Here is a 15,032-nt window from a genome sequence, read left to right as displayed (position 1 = left end):
GTTAACTAATGTGGCAAAGCGACTATCAGGTGGCGATCTAATATCTTAAATTGAAGCAGTTCTCCACAAAGTAATGGCGAATTATAAAAGATTTTTTTTTAGTTCCCTTTTTAAAAATGAAATTGGTGCGTTTGAGTGGACATTGAAATGAAATTATGTATTGACTGTGACATACATTGCTCTTTTATAGCATTCTTGAGATAATTGATTGAAAAGACTGAAACCTCTCGTGCACAGTAAAATTCCATTGACTGATGGTGAAGAAAAATTAATTTGTCTTCTTTCAGAACACTCGTGACCTACAGACTATATTGAATATCCTCAACATACTTCATGAACTGGTTTCAGTGGGTGAGTTTGCACAAAAAGGTTTTTTTATTTCATTGTTCTGAATTTGCAGGAGGTTCCCCAGATTCCTCCCCTCCCCACCCCACCTCACCGTGGTTCCACTTTTAGCTTAGGTGTTGAAAGTGTGCAGGAAAAGGGGCAAAACAAAAACAAATTGCAAAAATAAAGCTTTACAATAACAGCAGTTTGTAGTAGACACTGGGTTATAAATGGTGGCCCTGCAGACTGTACTTCTTCCCTATCGTAGTAGTGAGTTGTAGAGGAAGCTACAATGGGATTGGGTCAGTGATGGTTACTTAAGACAGTGTTGTCCAGTAAGTAAGCCACATGTGGCTAATTGCATTTTTGATTAGTAAATTAAAAAATGAGTAATAGAAACTGTCGTTGGGCACGTGATCTCAATATGGATATTTGCAAGGTGTGTTCTTTAACCTTTTTGTGCGTTTGTTGGTAAAATGGTAAGACGAAAAGCAGACTGCGAGTGTTTTTGATTGTTGTGTACGCTTCACTTTCTTGGTTGCTGCTTATTGGCTACCCACTAAAATGGTGTGTATCATGGGTGAAAATGCCAGACTTCAGCACCATTGAAACGCCGGCAACATTGTATGGAGAGGGGAGCTGTCATCGTGGTCAGCTCGACCATTCAGAATAACCCCTCCAGGCCAATAGATGAAAGCAAGCCCAATTAATAACCAGCAGCTCCAACAGGGTACGTCATGGCAAAGGGCAAGCAGCATCCAACCGTGTTCTACATGGAGAGCGGGTCTGCTGTGTCTAGTTGTGCGAGTCAACATTCTTAGCAATCACTATGATGAAGTCAGAGTTTGGCTTATGCCTGCTGGACAAAAGCCTAGAAGCTGCAATAAGATGTGTCTGATAAATTCACGTCATAATTCCAAACTTGGGTGAAAGATAAAGACTGCAAAGTTTTGCATTAAATGGTGGCAGATGTTTATTATGTAAACACATGAAGTACATTTACCTGTTTTGTGTGTAAGGTGTTTTTACTAAAATTGGTGCATGTGGCTGAAATGTTGTCATTGTAGCCATGCCTGTGGCTGTACAGCAATTGAACAACAATGACAAGTAAACTATGCTGAATGTAAGGTGTAATGAAACCTGTGTTTAATGCAGGGATGCAGGTTCAAGTTCCTTAGTCGCGGAGACATAGCATTGGGAGGTGCTGGGTGGAGGATTGGTGTCTACTCACAAGAGTGAGTGTAAATCATATGATTGTCTCCACCAGGTGATTCTGAATGAGAAGGTTGGAATTATTGTAGGTTTTGGCACTGGATGAAGGGGGACTATGAGTACATATTGTAAGATGTGGAGCTGCTTTCTTAGCAGAGAGCAATTCATTGTCTGCTAATGGAGCATCTCCATCTCCTGCTGCTTGAATTCTCCCAGGGATTTATATTGAATGTTTTTTTTTTAAATACTGCTTGTTGAGGATATAATAGTCTGGAAAAAAATACAATAGATGATAAAGAATGATGAGAGTGGGGCAATAAATGCAACTTAAAATTATTAATAATTCAGGTTACCAAAAGCCACAAATGTGCTTCATTTTGTCACTGAGCACAAGAAGTCTAAATGCACAAACTACTGTTTACAGTTTCCTATGTTTCATAGATGTATAGTTGAAATCTTGTAAACATCTTAAAATCTAGTGGACAGGTACAAAAAATAATTTAAAAGGTTAATGGAATATTGGCCTTTATCTCAAGGGGGCTGGAATACAAAGGAGTGGAAGTTATGTTACAGTTACATAAAGCTCTGTTAGACCCCATTTAGAGTACTGCATTCAGTTCTGAGCACCGCACCTCAGGAAGGATATATTGACCTTGGAGGGGTTGCATACAGAATCACCAGAATGATACCGGGGCTAAAAAGGTTAACTTATGAGGACAGGTTGCATAGACTAGGCTTGTGTTCCCTTGAGTATAGAAGATTAAACAGTGATCTAATTTAAGTGATTAAAATGATTAAAGGAGTTAGATAGAGAGAAACTATTCCCTCTGGTGGGGGAGTCCAGAACGAGGGGGCACAACCTTAATATTAGAGCTACGCTGTTCAGGGATGATGTCAGAAAGCACTTCTTCACAAAGAGTAATGGAAATCTGGAACTCCCTCTCCCAAATAGCTGTTGAGGCTGGGGGTCAATTGAAAATTTAAAAACTGTGATTGATAGATTTTTGTTAGGCAAGGGTATTAAGGGTTACGGAACTACGGCGGGTAGATGGAGTTAAGGTACAGATCAGCCATGATCTAATTGAATGGTGGAACAGGCTTGAGGGGTTGAATGGCCTACGCCTGTTCCTATGTTTCTATTTAAAACTTTTGTCAAAAAGTAATTATACTTGGATAAGGATTTACACAGTGCTCAGAAGTTTTGTTGCAGTATTTATATATTAGCCTATCTCACTCATTCATACATTAATTGAAATGGAAACACTTTACTGGCAATCATAGGAATAAGCATGAAATAAACAATATGCATCCCAAATAAAATAACATTGCAGCTGGGACTTTTTTTTAATACTTGTCCTGCTAGCTAAGAGTTATTTTAAACATCTTAAGTTCAGGAGCGTCTCAGAATCTTCATGTAGCAGGCACATGCTGCCTGATTAAAAACAGTCAATTCATAAGTTGAAAAACTCAATACTGCGAGCTTCCCTAATCCACTTTTTAAAAAAATCACCCACAAATGAACAGCCAATTTTCCCTACAAAAATAATCGCTATCTACTAAAAGTAAAATCTTTATTAATAAATCTTGCATTTTCAATTAGAAATGAAGGTGGTGTGAGCTTTTTAATTCAAAGCAGTTTCCTTTTTTATACTGGGGAAAACCTACTTGGAGAAATTTTGGTAGTTTTTTTTAAATTACACACGTCAATTTTCTTAACTACGAAGGTGCTCACAAGGTCAGGCCTTCCTCGCTGCATAGCCACTCCACAATGTCACTACTAATAAGCACGTTGTGTCCTAGAGCAGTTCCATTGGAAATTATAGGGTCCATGACTTCAGACCAGCCTGCGAGCTGTTCTGGTAAACCTTGCTAGGAATGCAGATGACATTTCCAGTACACAAATGACAGCCTGCATTTCTCAATATAACTAAACCTCAAAATAAGCAACACAACACACAGTGCAATAAAAACAGAGAATGAAGGATATACATGGCAGGTCTATAAGCAAATGAAAAGAGAAATGACAGATTAATGCTTTGGGTTTGGACCCTTCATCAGAGTTGTAAGATAATCAGCCCTTTTTATAGGATTGAATATAAAGTACAGTCTCTGTTTTTTCCAAATGCCTAAACCTATAGAAAGCTTCATATAAAAAATTCCTTTTGCATTTTTAAATTCACAAATGTGATATTTAACTAAGCATAAATTAAATCTCTTTGATATGTTAACAATTATACCATAATTTTTCTTTGTAAAGATGAATGTTACAATCACTGTGCTTTCACCTTTGGGGTGTGGATTTACTTCCAGTCTAAGGTGACCTCTGGGTTGCCTTCATATACTGGATGTACAAATCCCTTGTGGAATAATGCTGGACAGTTTTAGCTCAATTCGTGATGGGCCCAAGTCCATAGCACTGCTCATAGTTTGATATAATTGGTAATCTTACTTAGATAGGCCACAGGGGTGATTGGTATGGAAAATTTTGAAAAACGCTAGGCAATAGGTTTATTCTTCTGACACTGAGATTAAGGATTATTACTATTAGAGCAGAGTAGGTACACATGATCCAGTTTTACTCTCCATCTAATTTATATGGTAATTAATCTGATGTAGTGAAAAGTGCTCCATTCCTGTGGAAGTATAGCTTGGTCATAATTTTGCAGGTAGGTAGTGCTGTGAGTGACCTCCTACTCCAGTGTCAGATCAAGCCCAGGACCTGTGCTATTGCGCCATTTCATTTTGCCCCTGTGTCGAGGTTCTTTGCTTCTTGTGCCAGATCTCTCATTGCCAATCAAAAGCAAAATACTGCAGATGCTGGAAATCTGAAATAAAAACAGAAAATGTTGGAAATAATCAGCAGGTCAGGCAGCATCTGTGGAGAGAGAAACAAAGTTATGTTTCAGGTCGACGACCTTTTGTCAGAACTGCAACTCACATTGCCAATGTTTAGGGGAAAATGCCTCCTGCCACTCTACAGATTAGGTTAGATCAGACAGAGAGAGTTTTAAAACTTTGTTATTTAATCTGGCCTGTCTAGGTTTTTGTGTTTATTTTATTTTTCAGGTTTCTTAGGAGCCTACGGTGTTGGCAACATGTGATGAACCTCCATAAAATATCGTACTAGGTTGTCCTTTTTGGGACAAGCATACAAAAGGAAAGCTACGTGCTCTAGATTGTATGGTAATACCAGCGACCAAAGCTAAGCTCCGTAGATAGCCATGTAGCCAGTAAAACGAGAGCATTAGCATACAAGAAGCTGAGGCACAAATTGGAATTTTATACTTAGTGCCGAAGAGAGTGCCTCATTTGGGTCACACAGTATGCCTTCGGCATTGATCCATGCAATACACCACCTGGACCAAAACAATCTAAGTGGCCCTATGGTTGGATCAATATGACTGTGTAAACATCTGCCTAAGACTTTAAAATACTATGCAGGACATCCACTAGTAGAGTTTATAACACAAAGCAGAAAACGTTTCAGTAGTGATGCTCTACCAAGTTGGTCAATCCTATCTCATGTTCTGCATATTCTGGATTATTATCTGCATATTTTGTATTATTTCCAGCATTTGTTCAACATTAATTTGAAACATAATTCTATTTGAGTTCATATTATGGCTATTTCAGCCTCTCATAACCCACTTGCATTTGAATTGTTCGGGCTTCCCTTGTTTTTAAAAAAAATTAATTTTATGTATGCTATTTGGAAATTGTGCCCGGGTAGGCCATTATTGGCTGTGAATGGGGACCTCATTTAGTTCTTCACATATTAACGTACCCACTGTTCAAACTTGAGTTTAAGTTTGTTACATGGAGAACTGTTGGTGATAATTTTGGATCAGAGTTAATGAAGTACAAGTCCTTTATTGTAGATCAACCATATTTCATTTAACATTCTGACAGGGTGGTTTGTGGAGCTCACCTGGAGCTTTTAGCTAAGGGCATTTTCCAGTTACATTTGGACCAATAAATTGTTATCCAATTGTTTCTTTTCTGGTAGCACACAAATCAAAAGTGGAACATAATTTCTAGTATGTGCATGCCTTCAGAGCTGTAGTTTATGCTTCTTACATAGAACAATTTAGGCAACCTCGACAGTTGTTCATTTTTTATGGTTATAAAGGACCCAAGGAAAACTTGTGATTAAGCAGTGAATAGCTAAATGGATGATTTAGTGCATCCTACTGTGTTGCCACCTTACAGAAAAGAAGCGCAGGGATAGGTAAAGAGTCATTGTACCTGTTCCATAGGTGCTTCTGAGGTATTCTCAATTTGGATTCCAGTTGATAGCATATACAAGGTTGTCATATGCAGCAATTCTCACACATTTACCTAGCTCAACTGTTTGGATTTAACTGCAGTACACAGCATCAAGCATCACTTTTGGTAGATCTATCCTGACAGCTGTTTTTATGCTCTCTCAATAGCCTCCTCCTTCTCCTAAATTTGTACTTCTTTGGTCTGTACCTATAGTGCATAGACGATGCGACTGGAGAAGAAAACTTTGGTACCTAGTACTATGTGGCTCCTGATAACTAAATCAATGCTTGCTTTCAAAAATTTTGAATGATCCAGTCATTTTAAATTAAGCAATGTGAATAAAACAGCACAGGAGGCATTTTGTGCTTGAAAAAAATTCAGATGAACAGACAATTTGTATAAAGGCCTTTTTAATTAAGAAGAATAGGCTGTATATGTTTTCATGCTTAATAAGGTGAAGGGTGCCAGTTTTGGAGTATGGAACATTTTCCCCACTTATTTTGCACTCTATCAGCAGTAAGCACTCCCAAATCAGGTATAGCAGAGAACAATTATTCCTACTTTCCTTAACAATTTATCTTCACTGCAATGTTAGTAGCCTCCCCTGGCATCATCTGGGCATTTCCACTTTCTGTTTGTAAATGTGCTGGTGTCCCAGGTAACTTGGAGTTAATACTGCTGTTCAAAATCTAACTTACTAATGAAGAAAATGGACAACAGTAAGAAAATGAGGATAAGAGATATAAAACTCTTGTTGCTTATAGAATGTTCAATCATTTTAAACATGATGGTGGCATATTATGCCTGTTGATGATCACAACATTATTGATGCAATAACAAGATCTTTCTTTAAAAGTGACTTTGCCAATGTCTTAAGAACTAGATTCATCTGATGTGCAAAATAAGACATTGGTCCAGGCTATGTTTGTGCATGTTTTAAAAAGAATTCTGTTTTGTTTTCCAGGAGGAGGACGCAGGTGTGGCATTTTGGTTTCCAAAGGAGGGAGTCAGATTTTGCTTCAGTTGCTATTTAATGCCAGTAAAGATTCTCCTCCAAATGAAGAGGTTATGGTGCAACTTCATTCTATTCTGGCAAAGATTGGACCAAAAGGTGGAAATTTTTTTTTAAGTTCAGTTAAATGTGAAGATGCATTAGCACTAAGAAAATATCTGTCTAACAACCAGCTCCCCATACTAATTCTTGCGAATGTTCCTTTAAGATCCATCGGTTCATTCATGCCATGCAGCATTACGTAACCTGACACAGTTAACTAGCTCCCAGGCCTTCCCTACCTGCTCTTCAGCTTGGATTAGTGACTGTGGGGTAACTTTTGTTTTCATCCTACATGCATTGATCTGGTGGAGCGAAATGCCTGTCTATTATAGAATTTGCCCAATTTTAATTGCATTGATTTCAACAGAGTGAAAAATTGAGCAGGTTCTACAACGGAGGAGCAATCAGCTCAGCAAGATTATGGCCCAGAAGATGATGAAAATTTACCCCTCTGTGTTCTCAATACGAGTATGGCAGTGTAGTGGTAACTCGGAGGTTGTGAGTTCATATGCTACCAGGGCAAGTTCTGAAATTGAATTCAATAAATCTGGTAATTTGTGAGCTTGCAGCCAAAATAAATGACCATGAAAACTGCCAGATTGTCATAGAAACCCAACTGGTTCACTGTCATCTTTCAGGGAAGAAAACCTGCCACCTCTACTCAAACTGGCACACATACGAGTCTAATCCACACTATATGAAAGAAGAAAAGAAATAACTTGCATTTATATAGTGCTTTTCACATCCTCAGAATACTCTGAAGTGCTTCACAGCCAATTATTTTGATGAGCAGTCACTTTTGTTATGTAGTCAAATGGGGTCCCACAAACAGCAATGAGATAAATTACCAGTTTATCTGTTTTTAGGTGGCCAGAACACCGGGAGAACTCTTCTGCTCTTCTTTGAACAATGCCGTAGGTTCTGAACAGGCAGACGGGGCCTTGGTTTAATGTGAAAGGTGGCACTTCCAACAATGCAGCACTCCTTCAGAACTGCACTGAAATGTCAGCTTAGATTGTGTGCTGAGATCCCGAGAGTACGGCTTGAGCCCAAGACCTGCTGACCCAATCGTGATAATGCTATCACTGAGCCAAGCTGACATGCAGTTGACTCTTAATGCACTCTGAAGTGGCTTAGTAAGCTAATCAGTTGTGGAAACCTTTGCTAAGAAAACTCTTTAGGACAAAGGATTTTAGCTACTACGTACAATCTGTCAAACTTGTAATATCTTTCTGTCTACATACTTGACACTTCTTGCAAAGTTGATATCAGTGATTGAAATAATTAATCCTTTTAGGGTACATTATGTCTAAAATTACAAGATCAAGTGTAGTCTTCAGGTTAAGCAGTGTTAGAGAGCAAGAATAATTGGATCAGGGCACAAAAGTCATATATTCTGTCCTTAGTTTTATATAATACTTTGATTTTATATTATTTAGAGTTAAATAGCAAAATTTATTTTGGGAAGCGGAGAAGTAAGAGTTGATTGAAGCGTAGGAGTTTTTTTGCAGTGCTGGTTGATTAGCTGCAAGATGTTAAATTGAGGTGCTACAATGCCACCACTGTATGTAATTACATGTAAAAATATAATTACAACATGACAAATTTACATAGGCAGTTGCCATTATAAATGTGGACATAGAAAATTATAACAGGAAGAAGTTGACACAAAAGTCTGTTAACCTTGGTTCAGTGGTAGCACTATCGCTTCTGAGTCCAACGGTCGTGGCTTCAAGATCCACTCCAGAGACTTTACATTATCTAGGATGACACTTCAGTATGGTACAGAGGGAATATTGTAATGTCAGAGATGCCATCTTTCAGATGAGATGTTGCATTGAGACCCTATCTGCCCTCGAAAAGATCCCACGGCACTATTGAAGAGCAGAGGAGTTTTTCTGGTGTCCTGGCCAATATTTATCCCCTAACCAACACTGCCAAAACAGATTATCTGGTCATGAATCTCATTGCTGTTTGTAGGACCTTGCTGTGTGCAAAAGTGTCTGTCACATTTCCCTACATTACGACAGTGACTACACTGTGGCTGTGAAGTACTTTGGGATGTCCTGAGGCTGTGAGAGGCGCTATATAAGTGCAAGTTCTCCTTTGTTAAAAATGTGACTACAGTAGGCAAGGTTTTGTAGATAAGAAGTGAGCACAAATTTTTAATAAAGATATAATTTAAAATGTAATATTATAAACAGTATGTCTAGTGTATATTTCCTGCCCGTCATACTCAAACTTCTATGCCAAATTCAAAAAAAGTATAAAGAAAGTGAGTTATTTGACACAAGAGCCAGAATATCTATAACCTCTGACGGACATTACTAATCACATTTAATAAAAAGTTAGACTTATTACCCTGAAAATTAAATTTTGACCGCAGCCAATGTGTTTTTTTAAGCAACAAAATAAGGCATTCTGCATTACATGGTATAATTAGTATAAAACAGCATATCATCTGACCTAGTGAGCAGTGCCATGGGACTTCTGCTAGAATGTGTTTTTTTTTTTGCTTGGTGCTTCTTGCACATCCATAACCGACTTGGTCCTGCATCCCTTCAAATCACTCAACCTTTCACATTGATCATGGTCCCAGAAGCTGCATATGAAATAGTCTGAGGCTGCAGGTAACTAAGAATATGCAGCTGCTGTCTGCTCAGTCAGCTTTTGTTTTGGCACAGTAGGAGGAGTGTTACTCTTTTTCAAATGCAATTTTTAAAAGAAAAAATTGTATCCTGAAATTATATTTGTGTAGACTCTTTTTTGACCAGTTCTTTCATACCAACTTTTACTGTGGACCAACTGAGGTTCATCCTGCTTCACACAGTTCTATTTGAAGGGCCAACGACCAATATTGCAGGAGACTACTAAGGTTGAAAATAATAAAATACCTCTGCAGCTGATAATGTGCTCAGCCACTCATCTCCACCTTTTAATGCTCTTATCCCTAGAAAAATCTTCACTGTCTTATCCTGGTTGTTCCCCATGATACGGCCTCCATCTTTCATCCCTCCAGTCCAATAGTGCAGACTTGAGCATATTTACCACACAAATGGCTTGGTCATCCATCTCCAGATTCTACATGGCCTTATGCTCCACTGCCAAAACTGCCCACAACTCTAGGATCATTCTAGAGATCAAAGGTAACCCCCAGCTTCGTTTCTGCACTACCAACCGCCTCCTTAAACCCCGCCCCTCTGCCTCCTCCACCTTCACCTCTAACATGTAGCAGGAGCACATGGATTTCTTTGTCATCAAGATAGAGACCATCTGTTCAGCTGCCTCAGTTGTTTCACCTGCTTTCCCTTGTCCACCAAGCCAAACCTCCTGCCTATCCTAGCCTTGAACCCCTGTCTCTCCAGCTTCTTTCTGATCTCTCTCCATTCTCTGTGAGCCCATCTAGTCCCTGAGACCCACTTCCTGCCCCCTCACCCCCGTTACCACTAAACTGCTGACCACGCAACTTCCCGTGCTAGCTGACATTGTAAATGATTCCCTCTTCTTAGGCACTGGCCTCTTGTCGAAAGTGCCATCGTCGCCCATCTCCAAAAGAAAAATCACCCTCAATTGTTTTATCCTTGCAAACTACTGTCTTAGCTCTAATTTCCCTTTCCTCTCCTTTGATCAGGCTGCTTCCCAGATCTGTGCCCATCTCTCCTTCAACTCCCGGTTTAAATCTCTCCGTTTAGGTTTCCATCCCTCCCACGGTATTGATACAGCCCTAACCAAAGTCACAAATGATAATATTTGTGACTGTGACCATGGTGCATTATCTATCCTTATCCTTCTCTACCTCTCTGCAGCCTTTGGTACAGTCAACCACACCATCCTTCTCCAACACCTATCCTATGTTCATTGGGACTACCCTTGCTTGGTTCCATCCTTGACCCTCTTCTTTTCCTCATCAACATGCTGCCCTGTGGCAACATCACCTGCAGACATGGGTCAACTTCCATGCATACACTGATGGCACCCAGCTCTACGTTACACCACTGTCAACCCTTTCATAGTCTCTTGAGTCAGATTACTTGTCTGATGTCCAGTCTAAGTTAGCTGCAATTTCCTCCAACTAAACATTAGCAAGACTGAAACCATTTTCTTTCAGTCCCTGGCCTGAACTCTGTACCCTTGCCATTGACTCTACCCCACCCCTGGCCACTGTCTTGGGCTGAAACAGACTGTTTGCCACCTTGGTATCCTACTCAACCCAGTGTTGAGCTTTGGCCCCCACTTTTTTGCCATCATAAAGACCGCCAGCATCCATCTGCTTAATATTTGCCTATCTTCACTCTGATCTCAGCCCTTCTGCTGCTGAAACCATCATGCATGCCTTTGTCACCACATTCGATTATTTCAATATTTTCATGACTGGCCTTGCATTCGCCGTAAACTTCAGCTGATCCTATCCCACACCAAGTCCCACTCTCCCCTGTCTTCACCAAGCTACATTGGCTCCTTGTCCTCCAACGGCTCAAATTTAAAACTATCATCCTTGTGCTTAAATTCCTCCATGGCCTCAACCATTCCTATTTCTGTAACCTCCTCCAGCACTACGACTCCCCAGCTCTCCCCCTTCCACCTTGCCCAAACTCTGCATTCCTTTGACTCTAGTCTCTTTTTGCATCCCCCTATCTACACTATGAAAAGCCTCTCTTGTGTTCCATATGTTTAAATCATGGTTGAGTTTAATACAGATTTAATCGGACCATGAAGAGACTCATAATGTGATTTAGAGATTACTAAAGCATTCTTCATGTGCTAAAGCTCCAACAATGAAGGGCACAAGACAATTTAATTTGAAGAAACAAATTACAGTTCTATATTACATTAGCAGAACATACAATCGTATGTGCAATTTATTCTAGAATCTGTTCCCCACCCACAAGCCTTACTCCTTGCTGTAAACTCACTCACTGTTTATAGAGTATGTGTAGTCAGATGTTTTATGTGATGCATTCACTATCTGACACTTGTTTTGTTTCCATCTCACTCATAATATTATCACATCACCTAAATTCTATCTTGCCTGTTGTCTCAATACCTTTAACTAAGCCTTGGTAAATCTTTTGCAAGTCTGATCTTGATTCTCCATTTCAGTTCTCTGGGTCATTGAAGCACTGTTCCATTTTTTTTAAATTATTGGGTCACCAGCATATGGTCCAGTTCCCCTCAGCTGTCAGTCCTGCCCATGACCACCACCCCTCATTTAATCAATTGAGCTTTTGAGGACTTCACTCAATGACATCAAGATATCAATGGAAACTCCTCCACACCACCTGCCTTCCATTAAATTAATAATCATTCCATAAAGTTGAATCCTCTAGCAATAAAATGATCTGAAAAAAGAATTGAAAGAGCTTTTACACCACATAACAAACTCAAGTGTATTATTCAGCATGTTGCGTACACAATTCTGTGCCTCAGTATTTGGATCAAGAAATTACGTATATAAAGAGAACAGTATGTATTGACCTATTTTGTACTCATTTATTCCACTTATTTGGCTGACTTGTATAACTTTGTCCCTCATGGATTATTCATTCAATCACACTTGCAATTTAACATCCCTCTTTAATAAGATGCTTTATTTTCTCTCTATGCACAATAGATGGCGCTTATACACAAAGATGTTTAAATCTACATTCATTGTCTGTTTTATGGTGCTGTTACAAAATTTTGGTCACTTGGGTTTCTTTTATAATTCTGCAAGTACGTCTTCCAAAGAATTAGCAAAGGAACATTACTGTATAAATAATATATTATTTTGGTAATGTTGAGGTCAGCACATCTATAGTACTGCTTAATATTTTAGTGAAATATGGTATCCGTCACAGAAAATTCAACATTGATTTTGCAATTTTGGATCATGATGATTCGGCAACTTAGTGCACTTTTGAATTGTTTATGGCTTCTTTACACATGATGTCAGTGGGAGGACTTTGCTCTGAAAATCAATGTAATGAACCACGGGATTGCAAATGTCAACTCTTTCAGGATTAAGGGAGATTAGCAAATAGTTTACCATAATTAAGCCATGATAATATCCATTGCTAGGTCACCAGATGTCTTGGCTGGTCAAGGTGGCCAGTAGCTGAGCCAGATGGACTAGAAGGGCCCGAGACACTTAGTATGTGCTCAGTTGGCCAATCTTGGCTTGGGTGATTAGGAGATTTACATTTGGCCTCAGCATGCCTGGGTTAGTGGAGAAAAATAAGCCAGGATTCCTAATCCTTATTGATATTCAGTGACTTTTACTGCAAGTGTATTTGTGGACGTTGGGCAAAGACAGTACAGACGTGGTTGTTAAACTCCTATGGTTCAGTATCCTTCCAATATGCACTGTCTAGGCTCACAAATGGACTGGCACCTGTAGAACAGTACTTCAGCAGGGAATCAATTCCTTTAGGAAAGAATCCATGGTAAATTCCTCCGACCACAGAAAGTAATTAAACAAGGTCCAGGAGACCAAAGTGACTGAGTGACACAACCCAGTTACCCCATCTGCTTCTTCAAGGAGGGGAGTAAATAGGCAGAAGGAGAGAAAAAATTCAGTGGTAAACTCTTTCCTGCACCCCCATATGCCCTGTAATATGCTTGTCGCATGTTAAAATGTTGTTGGCTTTACATCAGTTATTACTCCAAAACGTGCCAATTCTATTGCTGATTACAATTTGTTGCCGTCCACCTAAGAGGGCAGATGGGGCCTCGATTTGCCATCACATCCAACAGTGCAGCACTCCCTCTGTATTGCATTGGAGTGTCAGCCTCGATTTTTATGCTCAAGTCTCTGGAATGGGACTTGATCTCACAACCTTCTGACTCAAAGGCGAGAGTGCTACCACTGAGCCAAAGCTGACATAGGCCAGACCAGGTAAGAATGGCAGATTTCCTTTCCTAAAGGGCATTAGTGAACCAGTTGGGTTTTTATGACAATCAACAACTTCATGGCCACTTGTTACTGGTACCAATATTTTATTTCCAGATTTTATTTAACTGAATTCAAATTCGCAAACTGCCACAGTGGGATCTGAAGGGAAGATACGTGGCAACCTCAATAATGGCAGTTCAAAAAAAAATCAACAGCAGGTTTTACTAATTATTTTTAGAAATATCCACACCTGCAAATCCAATGAGACAGCAGTTGTATCTTTCCATTATAGCAACATCTTTGAGTTTTTTTTAAAGAATCATGAAAGTTATTTGTTTTTTGCAGTAACTGCGAATGTCAATTTTAGTAAGCATTGATTCCCTGCCCATTTTTAGAAGGGGCTAACTGGACTTATCACTGGTGTAATGAGAAAAAAAAGTATAGTTTTGTGTGTAAAAATGTGTTTATAAAAGCATAACAACTTGTGGGAATTGGCAAGTAACATTGATATTAATACTTCTAGGTAGAAATATGTAGAGTTAAATAGGATTCTAACCTTTGCCAAGAAACTATTTAGTCTGAATAAAATCACTCTCACATCCAGCATGGTACGATCACCTTTTCACATAAGTGAACTTGTGCTATGTAATCCTTACCTCCTATGAGCCCCACCGGTTTCCCCAAAGTCATCATAATAACATTGTCCTCTGACATCTGAAAGTTTAATTTGAAGAAAATATTAAATACACATTGGAATGATAAATATATTACAAAATGGTGCAATGCTCATCTGTCATTTTAATTAAAAGTTCAGTCAGAAATCTGTTGAAAAGATCTAGGAAAAAAAACTAACTCTGGGAAGTGATATTTACTGAAATCCATAGCACGTTATTCTTTCTGGGTTTCTTCTCTTGAATAGACAAAAAGTTTGGAGTCAAAGCCAGGATTAATGGAGCCTTGGGCATAACTTTGAGTTTAGTGAAACAAAACCTGCAGAACTTCAAGCTGATTTTACCTTGTCTGCAGCTGCTGCGCGTTTATTCCAGCAACGGTGAGTATTGAGTATAGCAAGTACTATTGTTGCTACATATGTTCCATGGACTGACTCAACAGTGTCCACCTTTATGGGTTAACGTCCAAGAATTGCTTGCATCTTTCTAAAGTGATGTGGATATATCAAGGAAAGGGGAAAAATTAACAGCTAAATTGACAGCCTTTAAAGTTGTTGAAAACTGCTGTATTATATTGGACTGGGTGAGGCAGTGGGCTATCACAATGTTTTAGTCCGCTTGTGATTTGGGT

The 15,032-nt window shown here is 39.1% G+C and overlaps 1 protein-coding gene across 9 annotated transcripts in view; it reads left to right on the top strand.

Annotated features, from left to right (window-relative positions):
- agtpbp1 (ATP/GTP binding carboxypeptidase 1) overlaps positions 1-15,032 on the top strand; it is a 399,257-nt gene that overhangs the window by 87,863 nt on the left and 296,362 nt on the right. For all 9 annotated transcript variants that reach the window (XM_067983168.1, XM_067983161.1, XM_067983160.1 and 6 more), the window contains 3 exons: positions 288-351; positions 6,770-6,916; positions 14,650-14,781. In XM_067983168.1, coding sequence (XP_067839269.1) covers positions 288-351; positions 6,770-6,916; positions 14,650-14,781 — 343 coding nt within the window. The remainder of the gene's footprint in view (positions 1-287; positions 352-6,769; positions 6,917-14,649; positions 14,782-15,032) is intronic.

The sequence above is a fragment of the Heptranchias perlo genome, chromosome 4 (genome assembly GCF_035084215.1).
Source record: "Heptranchias perlo isolate sHepPer1 chromosome 4, sHepPer1.hap1, whole genome shotgun sequence".
Taxonomy (NCBI): domain Eukaryota; kingdom Metazoa; phylum Chordata; class Chondrichthyes; order Hexanchiformes; family Hexanchidae; genus Heptranchias; species Heptranchias perlo.
Note: the sequence above shows the minus strand (reverse complement) of the source record. Positions and strands in the feature narration are given on the sequence as shown.